At 34.8% G+C, this 16,248-nt stretch overlaps 1 protein-coding gene and 1 pseudogene across 2 annotated transcripts; one reads left to right on the forward strand and one right to left on the reverse strand.

Annotated features, from left to right (window-relative positions):
• The first annotated feature begins 294 nt into the window (after nt 1–294).
• Nucleotides 295–1,467, forward strand: LOC120171601 (transcription factor bHLH117-like). Of its 2 annotated transcripts, XM_039179282.1 has the most exons (2): nt 295–1,065; nt 1,155–1,271. In XM_039179282.1, the coding sequence occupies exons 1-2, from the start codon at nt 454–456 to the stop codon at nt 1,245–1,247; spliced, it is 705 nt and encodes a 234-aa protein (XP_039035213.1). In that variant the 5' UTR covers nt 295–453; the 3' UTR covers nt 1,248–1,271. The 2 variants fall into 2 exon arrangements, with proteins under 2 accessions (XP_039035213.1, XP_039035212.1); XM_039179281.1 differs by having other exon boundaries at nt 299–1,467.
• Nucleotides 1,468–2,275: 808 nt separating this feature from the next.
• On the reverse strand, nt 2,276–4,334 carry LOC120171529 (annotated as a pseudogene).
• Between the last annotated feature and the right edge of the window lie 11,914 nt (nt 4,335–16,248).

Below are 16,248 nucleotides of genomic sequence, written 5' to 3' on the forward strand. Positions count from 1 at the left end.
CCGACCCAACATATGTGAAGCTTTAACGGTGAGTGCAGTGTGACAGCACTGGAGTAGTGTACTCGTGCACCAGTTCATTACTGTCAGTCTTTTGTCCTTTTAAGCTCTGGACCCAGCATGTATGTGCAAGTTCCCGACCATATGCCCCCTTGTAACTATGCGGCAATGATGAAATCACGTACATGGGGGGGGGGGGGAACCCTCCGAGGGATAAAGATGGACAGAACAGAAATTGCACGGACCTGACCTGGTGTCATTTATAGACAAACAAGGCAGGCCGATCATCCTTGATTCCCGTGTAGCCGCCTTCATCCGTCAGGCCCACCATTCGTACTTCCCACCCAATAGCCAATTGACAGGTGGCAGGTGCCCTCCCCTCCTTATAACTTCCCTTCGTGATCTCCTTCTCCATCTCTCCCTACATTTCCCCCAGAAACCAAGCTCTCCGCAACCATGAAAATGGAGACATATGAGTTCTGTTCGGCTACCACTCATCCATTTCACTCTCATCCTCCTTCGCCTTTAACTTCTAGTGTCACCGAGTTCGACAACATCATCGTCAACGATTCTTATCTACAACCTCTCCTCCCACTGATCTATGAACAAGACCCAGACCATGATTTCCCTCCTCTTCCCCTCCAACATTCTCAGCTCACTGATCTCGATTTCTCCCTTTACTCCTCTGATACCCCCGACCCAGACAACAACGACAACAACACCAGCCTCCATTTACTCCTCCATGACCTCCGCCCCCTTCACCACCGTATTCCTCCCCTCCCCGCTTCTCCCACCTCATCAGCTCCCAAACCCAAACGCAGTCGTCTCGACTTAACCCATTCCCACTCCGACAACCACCACCCTCAAACCCTCGATTCCGCCGTGAAAAGCTTCAACGCTCCTGCTCCTGCCCCGATCATCCCATACAGCCATCTCGCGAGGGAGAGGAGACAAAAGCTGGGCGAGAAGACCCGTTGTCTCCAAAAGCTAATGCCGTGGGACAAGAAGATGGACACCGGCACCATGCTCCAAGAGGTTTATAAGTACGTCCGGTTCTTGCAAGCTCAAGTCTCCATTCTCCAATCGATGCCCATCACTTCCAGTTTCTCGTCGGCTCAGCATGTTAATGCTGGAGGCGGATTTGACGGGTTGGGGAGTTTGAACCGGCAACAGCTTTTGCAGGTCCTGATCAACTCCCCCGTGGCGCAGACCATGCTTTGTTCACAGGGTTTTTGCGTTTTTGCTTCTGAGCAGTTGGTTTCGCTTCACAAGGCCAAAGAGAGGAAAACGGCGCTCCAACAGTTCCTCTGTGGTAATAGTAACTGATGAAGAAAACGGAAGCCATGATAAATACTTATATCACCATAATATAGCATAATCAATAATGATTTTATGGATTCTCTTGCAGCTTTTGTTACATTTTCCAGGGTTCGTGTTAGCCTTAAAGTTTTAGTACCAGTTTTGTGAATACAGAGCTTAAACCAATGCAAGGATTAAGTGGTTTTTCTTCATTGCTTGGTTTATCATTTCCATTTATGGTGAATATATATGGGTATATTGCACACTCTCTCTCTAAAGCCGCTATCGACTCGCTTAGCTTAAAGAATATGATGTTTCTGGTTCAATCTCCTGATTTTATTTTTCCAGTTCTATGCATCTGCATGAATTTGGTTGGAAAGGGAAGTTTTGTACCAATGGCCAACATGAGGTTTAGGGTTTGCAGATTTGGTTTTTGATTATGATAGGGGAGAGAGAGTGACATCCAACCTGAGGGGAGCTTTGAGTGAGCTTTGTGCGTGTGATAGTTGATGATGATGATGAATATGGCCATTGGGGTTTCTTGAGTTTCAAGTTCCAGTAGTACGAGTTTGTTTGCATTTGGGCGAGTAATAAATTTTTTATTTTTTAGTTTAATTATTTGGCCTTTCTCGATGTTTAATATATATATATACACACACATTAATATTCCTTCATTATTAGAAGGGAAAATAAAAAATAAAAAAATTCACGTATGACAATTATCATATGTCGAATTTATGTTTTGTTATATCTAAAATGAAATGTATATATAATAAAGTAGTTTGAAGATTTGCAATTTTCTTTGTGAAAAATTGTATTATATTTTAGTTGTGGGATTCTATTATTTGTAGTGATTTTTTAATTAGTACGCACAATTCTAATAAGAGTATTAGTAATCTAATTCAATTAGGTTAACAATTCAATTAACATTACAAACAAATTGAATAAAAGCTAAGGTGATTATAAATTAATATTTGTTCTAAATATTCTCATACATTCGATAATTAACATTCAATTCCTGGCCTCGCTTGAACATGGAAAACAGCCTTCTTATCAAAACAGCAATCGCACCCTCAAAATCATCAATCTTCATGTCTGTTTCTTCTCCCCAAGGGAATGGCTCCATCGGCTTCGTTGCTTCCAGGAGATCTTTGGTCGTAAACTTCGGCTTCGACCGCTCCAATGGACCTATTTCGTGATCATACATCCCCAGCTCTGCACAATGATCCTAGAAAATGGAGGGGTGGAAATGATCAAAGATTGTTTTTTCCTTGGAAACTATCCATGGATGTAAATGTTTCTTACTTGATCAGCATGCATTTTATTTACAAATGTCCTGAATATCTTGAAGTTCTTGTCTTTCAATAGTTCATCTGATAAACGAAGATATGTTATCCCGTTCGTTATCTGCTTCGGTTTGCCGTATCTGTTGATTCCATTAGGCCTCGCATTTAACAGGATTTGCTTGTAACCATTGATGTCGTATCTCGATAACGCATTCTCTCCTGCTACTTCGAGCTGCTCTCTCCAGCATCCACTCAGAACCTGCGATACAGACGTGCAATCGATGAATTCACATTCCGCCGTCTTGGTATAAGTATGATTTTACATTGTTGTTTGAAAAAGGAAAATGGTGACAATTTTCTTGCAAGACTAGGCATTGATTTCTACCTGCGTAAGTTGCAGGGGAATTTACCTGTTGAACAAGTTCCTGAGGCCCACATTTGGTATCGGCTCGTTGTTCCGAGTTCCTCATCTCCAGGCATGTGAAACTGAAAATGGCATAATGCCTCGACAGCATCCTCGCGATGGGCCGGTATCCGTCTCGGTCTTTCAAATTGGATTATCCTGAAGTCAGTTCTGCTGCATGACTAGGAGATTTGTACCACCAATGCTATCTGTTTTGAACAAAATAGTAAGTGAAAATACTGATAGATTTAAGCCTTTGGGTGAAAATTCTTTTAGTCTAAAGACTTGTGAGACATACTTTTGCAGCTAGCTTCACTTTACACCCCAAGAAAGCTTTGTTAGCTTCATCAAGGATCTCGTCGCCGTGGTTTATTAACTTGTTCGAGTACCAAGTCAAGAAAAACTTCCCTTTCTCGGTCAGGTATGTCCCGTTCAATCTGAAGAACTCTGTCGTTCCAGGCGTATCGTTGTATTCCCCCGCATTATCAGGCAATCCCCATTCGGGATGGCCTGCATTCGTCGCTGACTCTTTGAACTCCGCTTTGAGGTACTCGTCATAGCACTGAAATTCTCCAATACCAGGAAAAACCCATCCTTGAGTTCCTGTCTAAGAAGGATATCTAAGCTCCCCTGCAGGACCAAGCCCTACTGCGATGTCGATTTAGAGCCCTGCTTCGAGAAAATCCGACATGTTCTCTTTGAAGCTCTTCATGTAGTCGCTGTACATCTACAAAAACCAACAATATAAGTCTTTTTTCAACGGCGAAATTCATTGCAGAACAGCTCCTGCAGTTGAACTAACCTGGACAGCGGTTCTTCCATCGAAAATCGGCTGATGATCCACACCAATGGTGAGGTACTCTTCATTCCGGTTACCTCTCTGATTGGTATAAAAGATGTCAGGGTCGGTTTCACCGATGTCGAGCACCCATTTCGGAAGCGGGATGGTAACTTCGTCTCCTACATTACAGCAGCATCGATGGAATGACACAATGGCTTGTAGTTTCAACCCGCATTCTTGAACAAGTGCAAACAAGCTCCTATAAGCACTCCAGTCGTATTGTTCCCTTCGATTCCACAATCCCCCACCAAACATCAACCATTACTCCATCGAACCCAACCACTCTCAGCTCGTCGAGCTGTTTCTCGATCTTCTGCCTATCTTCAAAAACATTGTCATTTGAAATAACTCCCAACTGAGCAAGAGAAAGAAACATATAGTTAGTAGCTTGATATGCAAATCAGAAAAAAATGTCGCCATATCAGAAACTTACCGGAAGCATCACATAGACTGGCACATAGTTCGCTAGCATCCGTTCATCATAAGCCAGAGCAGCCAGAGCCTGCATGTTTCGCCGCACCGATGAAGTTCTTGTTTCATATATCTCAAAATTATTTATTTATTTTTTCCCTTTCACCTCACCTCAGCACTTCATCTGTTGAGAACTCTGATGCCACTGCTTTGGGAACTTGTGTTATATCTACAGAGTTGATTCTACCTGTTTTCCCCAGAGCTTTGAACCTGGTGGAAAACGCCAACGCCGCCGTAAAGCTGAACCCAACAACCCTGCGTTGAACATATAACGCTCGTCGTGTTCACCATCGCTTATGCTTCTTCTGGAACAGTAGTGGGGCAAAAATCTGGTTTGTTGCTTCTCATGCTGGAATAATTTATGTGGTGTTCAATCTTCATGGTTGATAAATGAAAATTATCTTCAGGAATCATCTACATGGGGAGGAGATGAACAAGCACCCTTGAAAACACACAGACTTGTGGCCTGTATAAAAAATCAACACTTGGTTTGTTTGTACTAAGCAAATTGAATTGTACACACACACACATATATGGACGATATATGTCTTCGTGCTAATGCCAATATCTTCAGTTTTGTTCCCTTTCTTCACTCCGTAAAGAAAATATAAGTTAAGTAATAAGTTGTATTTTTATGTTTTTTTTTAAGGTTAGATTCTATTTACTATTTAGCAATTTTTCATTTTTCTTCTTTTACTAAGTTCATAAAAATGGAAAGCTTAATGTAAATTTTAAATATTTAAAATGAAAATATTATAATTTTTTATATAAGATATATGTTATATATAAGTAAAAAATATCAAACTCGTAAACTATAATAATAATCTAAATATAATATAATTGTATAATATCCAGGTAATTTCACCCAAAAATCACCCTAAAGTGTTAAATATTACTTGTCAGGCACCCTTTCTCTAAATATTATCAATCTATAACCTTTTCTGATAAAGCGCAGATCATGAGACGCGCCTTCGTAGGATTTTGTCCGAGCTGGCGCTACAGTGGAAAAGCGCAGATCATAATCCGTGCCTTTGCGGGGTTCTATCCGAGCTGACACCACGTTGGTAAATCACGAATCATGAAGCGCGTCTTTGCTAGGAATTAGACACTTGGCGGAAGGCGCGAAATATTTATTTAAATCCCAACTGTCCCTCCTTAAATACCGGCCAACCCCCCTTTCCCGTCCCCTATAAATACCTCCTCATCCAACATTCATATCACATAAAAAAACACTATGTTTCTTCCTTCTATATATTATTCTATCGAGTTTTAAGTATAATAATCGTTTTTAAAAGTTTTTTTTATTATATTATAATCATTTAATAGTTTATTATTTTATTATTCTAACTTTTTTATTATTTTTTGCAGTTATAAAATGACATGTGGGGTGTTGCATTTAGAAGAGAATCATATATCAAATCATTTTACCGATACGATAATAATTTTAAATTCTATTATTTTATTTATTGTGAATGTTTTATTCATTTATTCTTTTAGTATTAGTTTATATTTTAATTTGTATACTATTTATTTAATTAGGTGAATGACTGTATATTATATCCACTTATTTGTAACGCTAAATTAGAGATATTGAGTCATGTATGATCGTATTTAGCTGAGGCTGGATTCGGTTATATAGCGAAAAATAAATGGCACTGTAACCTTGAATCCAACCTTATTTGTGTCCTGATTGAGAGGTGGAGACCGGAAACACACACATTCCATCTTCTGTATGGGGATTGCATTATTACGCTGGAGGATGTTTCTTACATTTGGGGCTTCCGGTAGATGAGGATGTTATTTCTAGTATGGCGGATGGTGATTGACATTCCTTATGCGAGGAGTATCATGGAGGTATCTCGTCTAATTTCAACGGTGGTCAAATACCGTTATCATGGTTGACTAGAAATTTTCGACGGTGAGCGATGACTGTTCTGAGGAATAGACTCAAATATTTGCTCGGGCTTGCATATTGCAACTCATAGGAGGGATCTTGATGCCCCATAAATCTATCAACCAAGTTCATTGTATGTGGTTGCGTCAGTTTATAGATTTACTAGTTGTCGGCTCATTCAGTTGGGGCTCCGTGGTTTTGGTATCTCTGTATAAAGAAATTTGTCGAGCAACTGATTATCAAAAAAATGTTATCGACGAATGTCTCCTTCTTATGCAATCATGGGTGTGCTATCACGTGCCCTTTTTATGTCCGATCATGAAAAACCTGTTAGTCTTCCTGTTATTGTTGATGTAATTTCAATACCGAGTTTGTATATAAATATTTTTTTGAGTATATAATGGATTTTTTAACACTGAATAAGTGATCATCTATAAGGAAAGATCACCGTGATATACTAGACGAATTGGAAGAAATTCGACTGCTCATTAATCAAAAGGCTAGTACAGAGATATGTATTTAAATTTTATTATTTATATTTAATTATCATTATATAATTATAATATTATTTTGATAAGAATTATATATATTTGTTTGGATAAGAATATTATTTATATTTAATTATCTCTAATTATCCTTATTCTACTGAATAAATAAGGCTTTGTATCACACATCACTTGAGTGACCCATTAGATGTAAGGATGGAGGTGGTCCCTTTGATATGTTATGCTATTGTCGAGTGACATCCTATTGATCGCGTGCTCCGCCAATTTGGTTTCGTACAATCTATTTCTGAAGTATATAGGAATCTCGAAATATGCATAATATCGATAGATAGTGTAAAAAAGAAGTTAACTGGCTGATGAAACACAATGAGTGGGTAATGATCTAGAATGATTGACGTAGACACATTCCCCACAGGGAGCCGATTTATGTGGATCATTATTCGATTGTGGATGACTATTATAAGTGGTTCAACACGAACGAGAATTCATTATTACTTTTCGAGGAAGCACGAGGTGAGAGCATTCGTCGATGTCGAGAAAAATGTCCACCGTCACAACATCATCGTCCCCTGACTCGTGGACAGAGAGCAGACGCTTCCGACTCGTCCTCAGTTGTAGCATCGGAACCATCACAACAACCACCGGTTTATATTCCACAGCCATTTTAGATGCCACCGTAATAATTTTCGATGCCACCGCAACCATTTTAGATGCCACCACCGCAAGGTTTTATGACACCTCCTAGCATATATACTCTCATGCTTATAGATCCAGCGTGATCTTCATATGCTGCTTATTTGGCGGGTGATGCTTCACCAGAGACACAGACACCTCCGGCTAAATTTTTTTATTTATCGATGTCGATGTTTTTGTAGTTTTCACATTTTTCTGAGCGGTGGGATAGTTAGTCATACATCTCCAGTGTCTTTATTCTATAGAGTTACTACATCGTCATCCGTTCCTTATCAACAAAATATAGCTGCTATTGTTGTTGCTACTGATGATGATAAGAGTGAGGAGAAAGAGTAACTTATACAAAGAAATCCTCATCGAAATAGACAACCATCGCCCTGCGGAACACATTCAAGATGCAAACATCGATAGACTTGTTTTATTTTTTTGTTTCTTAATGTTTTATTTAATTATGGACTTTTTATTTATTTTGTTTCTTAATGTTTTTTATTTAATTATGAACTTTTTTAATTTTTCTTAATGTTTTTATTATTTAATTATGGATTTTTTATTTATTTTGTTTCTTAATATTTTTATTATTTAATTATGAACTTTTATTTATTTAATTTCTTAATGTTTTTATTATTTAATTGGTTGGATTGTAACATTTGTATTTAATGTTTCTATTTAATTGTTTTTATTATTTGGTTTGTAATATTTTTATTTGATTAGCCTATCACTTGAGTAGCTCATTAATTAAAAGTAAACGAAAATGAAATAACACAAATTGAGGTTTCATAAATAACAATTACATAATCACATCATCAATGGTTATGTGATGATAAAAGAGATGAATATTTTTTCCTATTATGGCCTAGGTTTCTACAATGCTACATGTTTTGTTTTCTTTGGACGTCTCTCAAATATCCATATCACAATGAATTCGAGTGGATTTTGGACGACATGTCTCCCTTAATAAGGATGGATCTGGTACAATTAGAAGTCAATTCTAAACCTCATCTGGGTCTTTCTCATTACCTATGAGGGGAACTCAAATTTATATACCTTAAATACTTCTGAAAGTCGGTATACAAAATCCATAAAACAATTATAGTCTTGATGGGTATAAGAGCAAGCTGCTAGGACATGGGAGCATGAATACTTCAGAGCTTGAAAAACCCCACAGTCACACCACATGTTTTGTAGATTAATTTTGAATGAGTTAGCTTCAATCCCTTGAAGGGGTTGTGGTATTTTTGTGACACAAAATAATTCATAGGTTCGTGGTAAGCTTTTTATAGACATTCCATTTGATGCAACAATTATTATTTGTAGATCTGCAACTAACTTAGGTGATTAGTATGGCCGTTTTGCATCCAAATTAGATCTTGTCCCCTGAGCTTTGCAAAAAGCACTCATAAACAAAAATAAGTCATTTTAACCAAAGTTGTTACTGGTAAATGGCGCACCCCCTTTAAGGTTAAATTGATAGCCTCAACCAAGTTGGTCATCACGTGTCTATATCGATATCCACTATCGTATGCATTTGTTCAATTTTCTTTATTGACGAGGCTAATGTAATTGTACCCTTGCTCATTTTTTCCTCGCAAATATTAAAGCATGAACTCAAACGTTTGAGGTAATAGTTTGTAACCCGAGTGTAAAATGTAATACTTACTATTAAGTTTCCATATAAAAATGAAAATGATTGAGAAATGAAATTAGACATTGTGACATACCCATGCGCGCAAGTAATTAGCGCTCATCATTCTTCTTGAACTTTCCATGATAATTTGCAGCAATATGTCACCGATGTTGGACATAGGGTGCTATCACATTGGACCCAAAGACTCCATTGTTGCTTTGATCCCAGCTCCGCGATCTGAAATGACAAATATTTTTCCCTTGTGATAACATGTAAGAGTAAGTTTTTTACGAAAAAGCTCAAGAATCTGTATCTTCTCCTTCAACAAGAGCAAAAACAACCGGAAGAATGTTACGATTACCATATTGGACAACGGCGAATAACAAAACTTGCTTGTATTTTCCATACAATAATGTCCCATCAATTTGAACCACGAGCTTGCAGTATTTCACAACATTAATGCACTGTGGGTAAGTCTAAAAGATATGGTAGAATTGGCATTGATCGCGAAGCACTCAATCATTGTGGTATGCATGGCAAGTTTCAAAGTCCACTATTGTCCCAGGATTCAGTCTGCGCTCTACCCTAAACCAACTTGGTAGTTCGTTGTAAGATAAATCCTACTCGCCGTGAATTTTTTTAATGACGTTTTGTTTTGCCTTCCATGTTTTCTTGTAGGAGATGGTGTACCCATGTTGAGACTGTATAGATGAAATCAGCACCGTAATAACTATATGAGAACTTGATTTTACCATGGACATGATGACTTGGCAGACAATGTCAGAGTCCAAGTTGGGATGGTCATGGTTGATTTCCCTAGCACAACATGTATGAGGATCTTTGTAACTGTTAGTTCCCATATGTTGTTTTTCCTCTTCCTCTTCGATACACAAACCATCCAGTTGCATCCATTATCACGTTGGATGCAGTAGTAGACATACTTTTCGGTGGTGAACTGATCACTCTAGAATGAACATAATTACGAATGTTGTAATTTTTAATTACAATCATCGTTTTTTCTTTGGATAGAAACTCTATTCTGGTATATAACTCGCCATTATTGACTGATGAGTTAAATCCGTACTCACTAACATTAGGCATATCCGTAAATTTTGGCCCGTACATTGCACCATAGTCAACTTCATACATGTGTGCTAGAGGTTTCGTGTGTACCGTATTTGTGGAATCTTCATCTACATCATCATTATCAGAGTCCATGTTGAACTGCGATGATTATGGCTCAACGAATAGTTCAGTCTCAGCATCATCCGCACCTGGCTCACGAAGAGGTTCTTCTGGTAAAGACAAGGGTTCCTCTGTGATGTTGATATTTAGGTCGAACAAGCTGGTAGTTGAATGTCTTCCCCTTGAACTTGAAGGCATCGTGTCGTACGGGTTTTGAATTGAGTGTTGTGTTGCAGGCATCGCCATATTGAGGTCAAAAAAACTCGTAATTGAATGTCTCCCCTGAAACTTGTAGGCATCGTGTCAAATGGGTACTGAATAGATTGATGTGTCGAAGGCATCTCCACATTCAGGTCAAAGAAATTGGCAAATGAATGCCTTCCCCTTGAACTAGAAGTGATGTTGCCATATGAATTATTAGTGGAGTCATCTCGGTGGAGATCGTAATAACTTGCTGATGAATGTCTCCCCAATGAACTTAATGGGATGGTACCAGGATGTTGGATTTCCTATTAACGAGTTAAAATCATTACACATTACTTGAGTTGGGTTGTCAACTTGATCAGCTTGTTGAGCCAACCCATAGTGATAGTATAATGACATACCACAAATCACAGACACTTCAAAAAATGTGGCATACATTTATGTATCAGTGTCTGAATTTTGATTATGAGCATCAACCATCATAGCAACATCGTCATCATTGGAGAGCTCGAACGATGTATAAGTTAACGGAAATAGTGCAGTTGGAAATATGTACTAAAGTGAGGACAGACTTCTAGTACTTTCAACATAAACTTTCCTTCAAATTTTAGTGATCAACTCCTCAAGAGTGATGTTTATCTTGAAGGATATTATGACTGAATGATTTGATGCGAAGACCATTATGGTTTTATCTTCCCGAATTTCTCCATCATAGTAAACAATAGCTGAAATATGCCTCATTTTGAGAGTTTGAAAGATTGAGAATCTTATATCTGCAAAAACAATAATTGAAATATACCTAATTAAATAAATAATATACGAATTAAAATATAAACTAATGCTAAAAAAATAAAAGTTTCACAATAATTTAAATAACATGATTTAATATTGTTACAGTATCGGCAAAATATTTCGAGATATGATCCTCCCTTCCATTTTATAACCGTAAAAACTAATACAAAATAATTAGTATAATAAAATTTAGTCAATTAAATATAAAATAAATATAATATAATATAATATAATATAATAAAAAAATAATTTTACCTTCTAAAAACTATAACAAAATCTACTTAGTTTGATAGAAGTAAGAATGTGAAAATAATTTTGGTGTGGTTTGATGTTTGCATTCGAGGGTATTTATAAGGGAAGGGGATGGGTGACCGAGAGAGTTGGCTTAGGTAATAATGGAGTGCACAATAATTCGTGAATAATAAAAGACGCGCCCAATGATCCACGCCATCCCTGCACGTTGTCAGATTTCTCAGCGAAGGCTCGTTTCATAATCCGCACCTTTGTTACGTGGCACCAGCTCGGACAGAACCCCTCGAAGGCATGCTTCATGATATGCGTTTTTCCATAGTGATGCCATCTTTGAAAAAAACTCTGTGAAGGCGCGTCTCATCATCCGTGTTTTGTCAGAAATGGTGCTAGATCGATAATATTTTGAGAAATGGTGTCTGACATGTAATATTTTGTTGTTAGGGTGTTATATGAGTAAAATTTCCTAATATCTATATCTAATTACTTTGTATCTTCTATGTCGATGGTCTTGCAAAATCAGAATACTACAACGATGAGTCCTTATGGATCTTCTTAATAGCCCGATCTGCTATTCAAATGACTCTCACCCGATATATTCTCGGTCTGTGCCATCATAGGGCCAGTGCCTCTATGATATAAAAGGCTTTTGCCTCCTTTATTATTAAAAAAAAAAACAGATTCAGGGCAAAATTGGTCCAATAGGCGAGACAGGTAAAGAAATTGGCCTATTAATCCATCTCCAAAATTAATTTAGGCTCTATGACAAATGCTACAGTACAAAACAAACTCGTCACGCCCACATGACAAGTTTACCTAATTATTGTTTTATTCAAACTTATCACGTCAAGATGATAAAAAAGATAATTTTTTATTAGAATTTGTCACAATGGAGTGACGAGTTACAATAAAAAAATATTTATTAGAACTCGTCATACTCACGTGACGAGTTCCAAATCACTATAGCAATGACTTAGTTCGTAAAATAAAATATCCGGTTGTATTCGGCTAAATAATTAACCCGCCTATAATTGGGCGAATTTCGCCCCAGACTCAGAGCAGCATTTATCAGGGCTTGAAGTCGAATAAGACCTACTAAAATGTCCACTTAAAAAGTTATAAAATAGGCCCAAGCACCAGGTTTTGCCACAAGAATCACTCACTCGCCTTAAATTGAGATTTAATATTGGAAATTAAAACTAAAAATGTATTAATTTTAATATTTTAATATTGAAGTGAATAAGAAAGATATTAGTTCAATTAAATAAAATTTTTTACAACCACATATAATGATTGTCCATTAAATAAATAAATATCAAAATTTACCTAAAAGAATCCTAACAAGAAAAATCACAGGTTAAAAAAATTATTTTAAAGGAAATGATTATGATATATTCTTTAATTTATAGTATCTATTTATAAGAATAATAATTGAATAAGTAAATTTTTTATAGAAAGTCTTTATATAAGAAAATATATACAAATTTAAGGGTCTTTTTTATTCGAGAAAATATAGGTTATTTTCATTTTCTTAGAAAATATAAAACATTGAAGAAAATATATTTGTTGGTAAAATTAGAAAAATGATTTCTAGAAAATAAAAACAAAAATAAGTGAAAGTATGAAAACATAGTAAAAATGTTTTCAGTATTTTCATTAAAATTATTTTGGAAATTTGAAAAATAAAAAAATACGAAATCTAGATTTTTAACTTAACTTACTCAGATTTAAATCCTTCTAACAATAATCTTTTGATTTAATGGTATTTAAAACTCTCAAATTTTTGAAAAAAATAAATATGGTCCCTAAACCTTTTTTACACTCATCTTAAAACTAACTTTTTTATAATTTAATTTTTAGCATTTCTATATGTAATATATTAAATATCTTAATAATTATTTATGTTTTAAATTTTAAATTTAAATAATACCTTAATTTTTTTAAAATTTAAATAAATCCTCAAACTTTCTAAGATATTAATTACGCCCTCAAACTTAGTAAAACAAATTAAACTCATTATCAATCATTATCCATCAGTACTACACATATCATAATGAACTGTTACATCAACATTTTAGATTGTCATGTAAGCGTCTTGACGATTTGATGCAGTTAGTCAAAAAATTAAATATGTTATAAAATTTCTTTTCAATTTTATTGTTTTTGCATAACTAGCATGTTAAATTTATGTAATGACATTTTTAATAATTATATTTTTATTAATTTTTAATAACTATTATCAACTCTATTTTAAAAAAAATTAGATACCAAATATATTTTACAACTTTTAATTTTGAATTTAATTTTTCATTTATATTAACCAAACATGTTTTCTAATATTAAAAAACTGAAAATGAGTATTATTTTTAGAAATAAAAACAAAAAAACAAAAATATAAATATTTTCTAGAACCAAAGGAGCCCTAAAACTTTTAAAGAAAAATATGTTGTTATCTGTCTCCTCGATCATCCTTAATACTTCTGGTTGACGTTAACTCGAATTTGCATTATTCTCTATTCTTGATTCACGTTAACTCGATATCATCCCGTTAATTTGACGAAGAAGATGATGAGATGCAATACTTTTATAGCTTCCGTCACACATGACAACAACAAACTATTAAGTCAATCCATTGTTAATGGGTTACCATTATTGAATTAAAAGTAATGTATATAAGGCTGGACGAAGAATTTATTTAAGATAATAAATTTAAATTTTTAAAATTTTAAGGGGCGAATTTAAATTTATAAAATTTCATGACGAACGAAAACATATATATTTTTAAAAACATAATTTTTTAAAATCCATGATAATTTTAAATTTTTGAGAAAGAGGCCTCCACCCACCCCTCATTACATCCCTTGGATGTATCAATTGCTTGAATTTTTCCTTCTTAACATCATGATGTTTACTTAGTGGTATTAAATTGACTTTTTATAAATCAATTTACTAAGAGCTACTAAACATTCGTTAATATTTTATTATATTATCTTAATTTTTAATTAATGTTCCATCTGTCTGTATCGATTAACCGACTCTTATCTCCTTATCCTTTGTAGAGTTGAAAACAATGGAAATTAAAAGAATAAAAAAATCACACTTGACAATTATTTAATGAAAATGTCAAATTCTAATATTTGTTTTGGATGATTTAATTTATTACCCAAATAGCAGAGTTATACTATAAAATCATATCATCCAAGGAACAAAGGAAAAACCGACTTACAACAAAAAATGGTTAGTCTACCTCAATGATTACGAAGATTAATATAAACATATAATTTATTATATCTTTCCTCTTAATTGAATACTTACAATCTCCTTAATGGAATTCAGGATCTCATCAACGTTTCTTGACTTCCTCGGAACAATCTTCGATTTCTTTCCTCCCACAGGAAATAAATAAGTGCACACAAAACAAGCTTCAAGATAGTAGTTAGGAGAGACTTACCTTTCCAAACACCACAAGCCTAAGCTAACATGTTAATCCATGTAAAGGTGGTATGCTCAAGCCGGTGAGATTCAGTATAGCTTTCCATAGGCAAACAGATGATCCCTAGTTTCCAGAACTTCATTGCATATTACACAAAATCCATCAGCAACGATTCCTATACGTTGAAGCCTCTATCTTGTTGAGAGTCTATCCATAAGTGCCATCCAAGAGATCATGATAAGTTTAGGAATGTGGAGGGCAAATTCTAATATTAGTTTATGTATTATATTTATAACTTTAACATTTAAATTTTAATTTTTGAAATTTTTTAATTTTGAAATTCTAATTTTGATCCAATTAATAAACATGAAATATATTTAATTAAATTACACTACTGATTTATGTATTGCGTGTAAGATGTACATTAATTGATATTCTTTAATTTAACCATCCTCAATCTATGTAATTTAGGTCTAATCTTTTATTGTTATCGGTCAAATAGCTACGTTGAGTTCTTTTTTCGAGTTAGATATTGATCTAGAAGATCACATTAGGTTTTTTTTAAGTTCAGGGACTTCGCCTGTCTTTTTGCCATATAAAGAGAAAAGAAGTGTTTGAGAGTGTGAGCCATACAAGTGGACGAATCCATCAACGCTAAGTCAACGTGTGGATTAGGACATCCCTTGCTTCCACTCCCCTACATTCATTTCACCAACAGATAATTCATTACTTTTGGCTTAATCTACAATAGGTCCCTCAACTCCATTTATCCTTCGATTCGGTATCTTAATTTTAAAAACTTTCTCGAATTGGTGTCTGTTCGGGCTTGACGTTTCAAAACTAATCAAGTTGTCACATTTATTAGTCGATTAAGTATCGTATCTCATGATCTTATTGGTTGCTAGAATTAAGTTGGATAATTGAAATCGATTAACTAGAACTTAACTGAATCGTAATATTTGGACGATTTATAATTCATAAGTTTAAAAATCGTGATTACTTGAATCAGACTGAATTATAATTTAAAATTAATTTTATAAAGTAAAATACATATTTTATATTTAAAAGGAGTGAAAAGAGCCTTAAAATTTACATAAAAAGCTATAATGATTTGTAATTACTTGAAAAATAAAATTTTAAAATTTATGAAATATATACTTAAATACTTTATCGGGTAATATTAAAAATCATAAAATAAAAATATTTTATTAAAATAAATATAAAAATTTAAAATCCTAAAAAAATCAATATTAATCGAATCAAAATATAAGATATGAGACCAATAGGAGTTGATTCAAGTGGTAAACATTAGTTAAGTCCGTATTAGTTAAGGTAAAGTCTTAAAACCGAGAAGGTAAAAAAAAAAGAGAG

The sequence above is a fragment of the Hibiscus syriacus genome, unplaced genomic scaffold, assembly GCF_006381635.1.
Source record: "Hibiscus syriacus cultivar Baekdansim isolate YM2019G1 unplaced genomic scaffold, ASM638163v2 tig00111834_pilon, whole genome shotgun sequence".
NCBI lineage: Eukaryota > Viridiplantae > Streptophyta > Magnoliopsida > Malvales > Malvaceae > Hibiscus > Hibiscus syriacus.

Bases quoted from the DNA above. Each gene is read 5' to 3' on its own strand.
- LOC120171601 (XM_039179281.1), top strand. From the start codon at position 454: ATGAAAATGGAGACATATGAGTTCTGTTCGGCTACCACTCATCCATTT.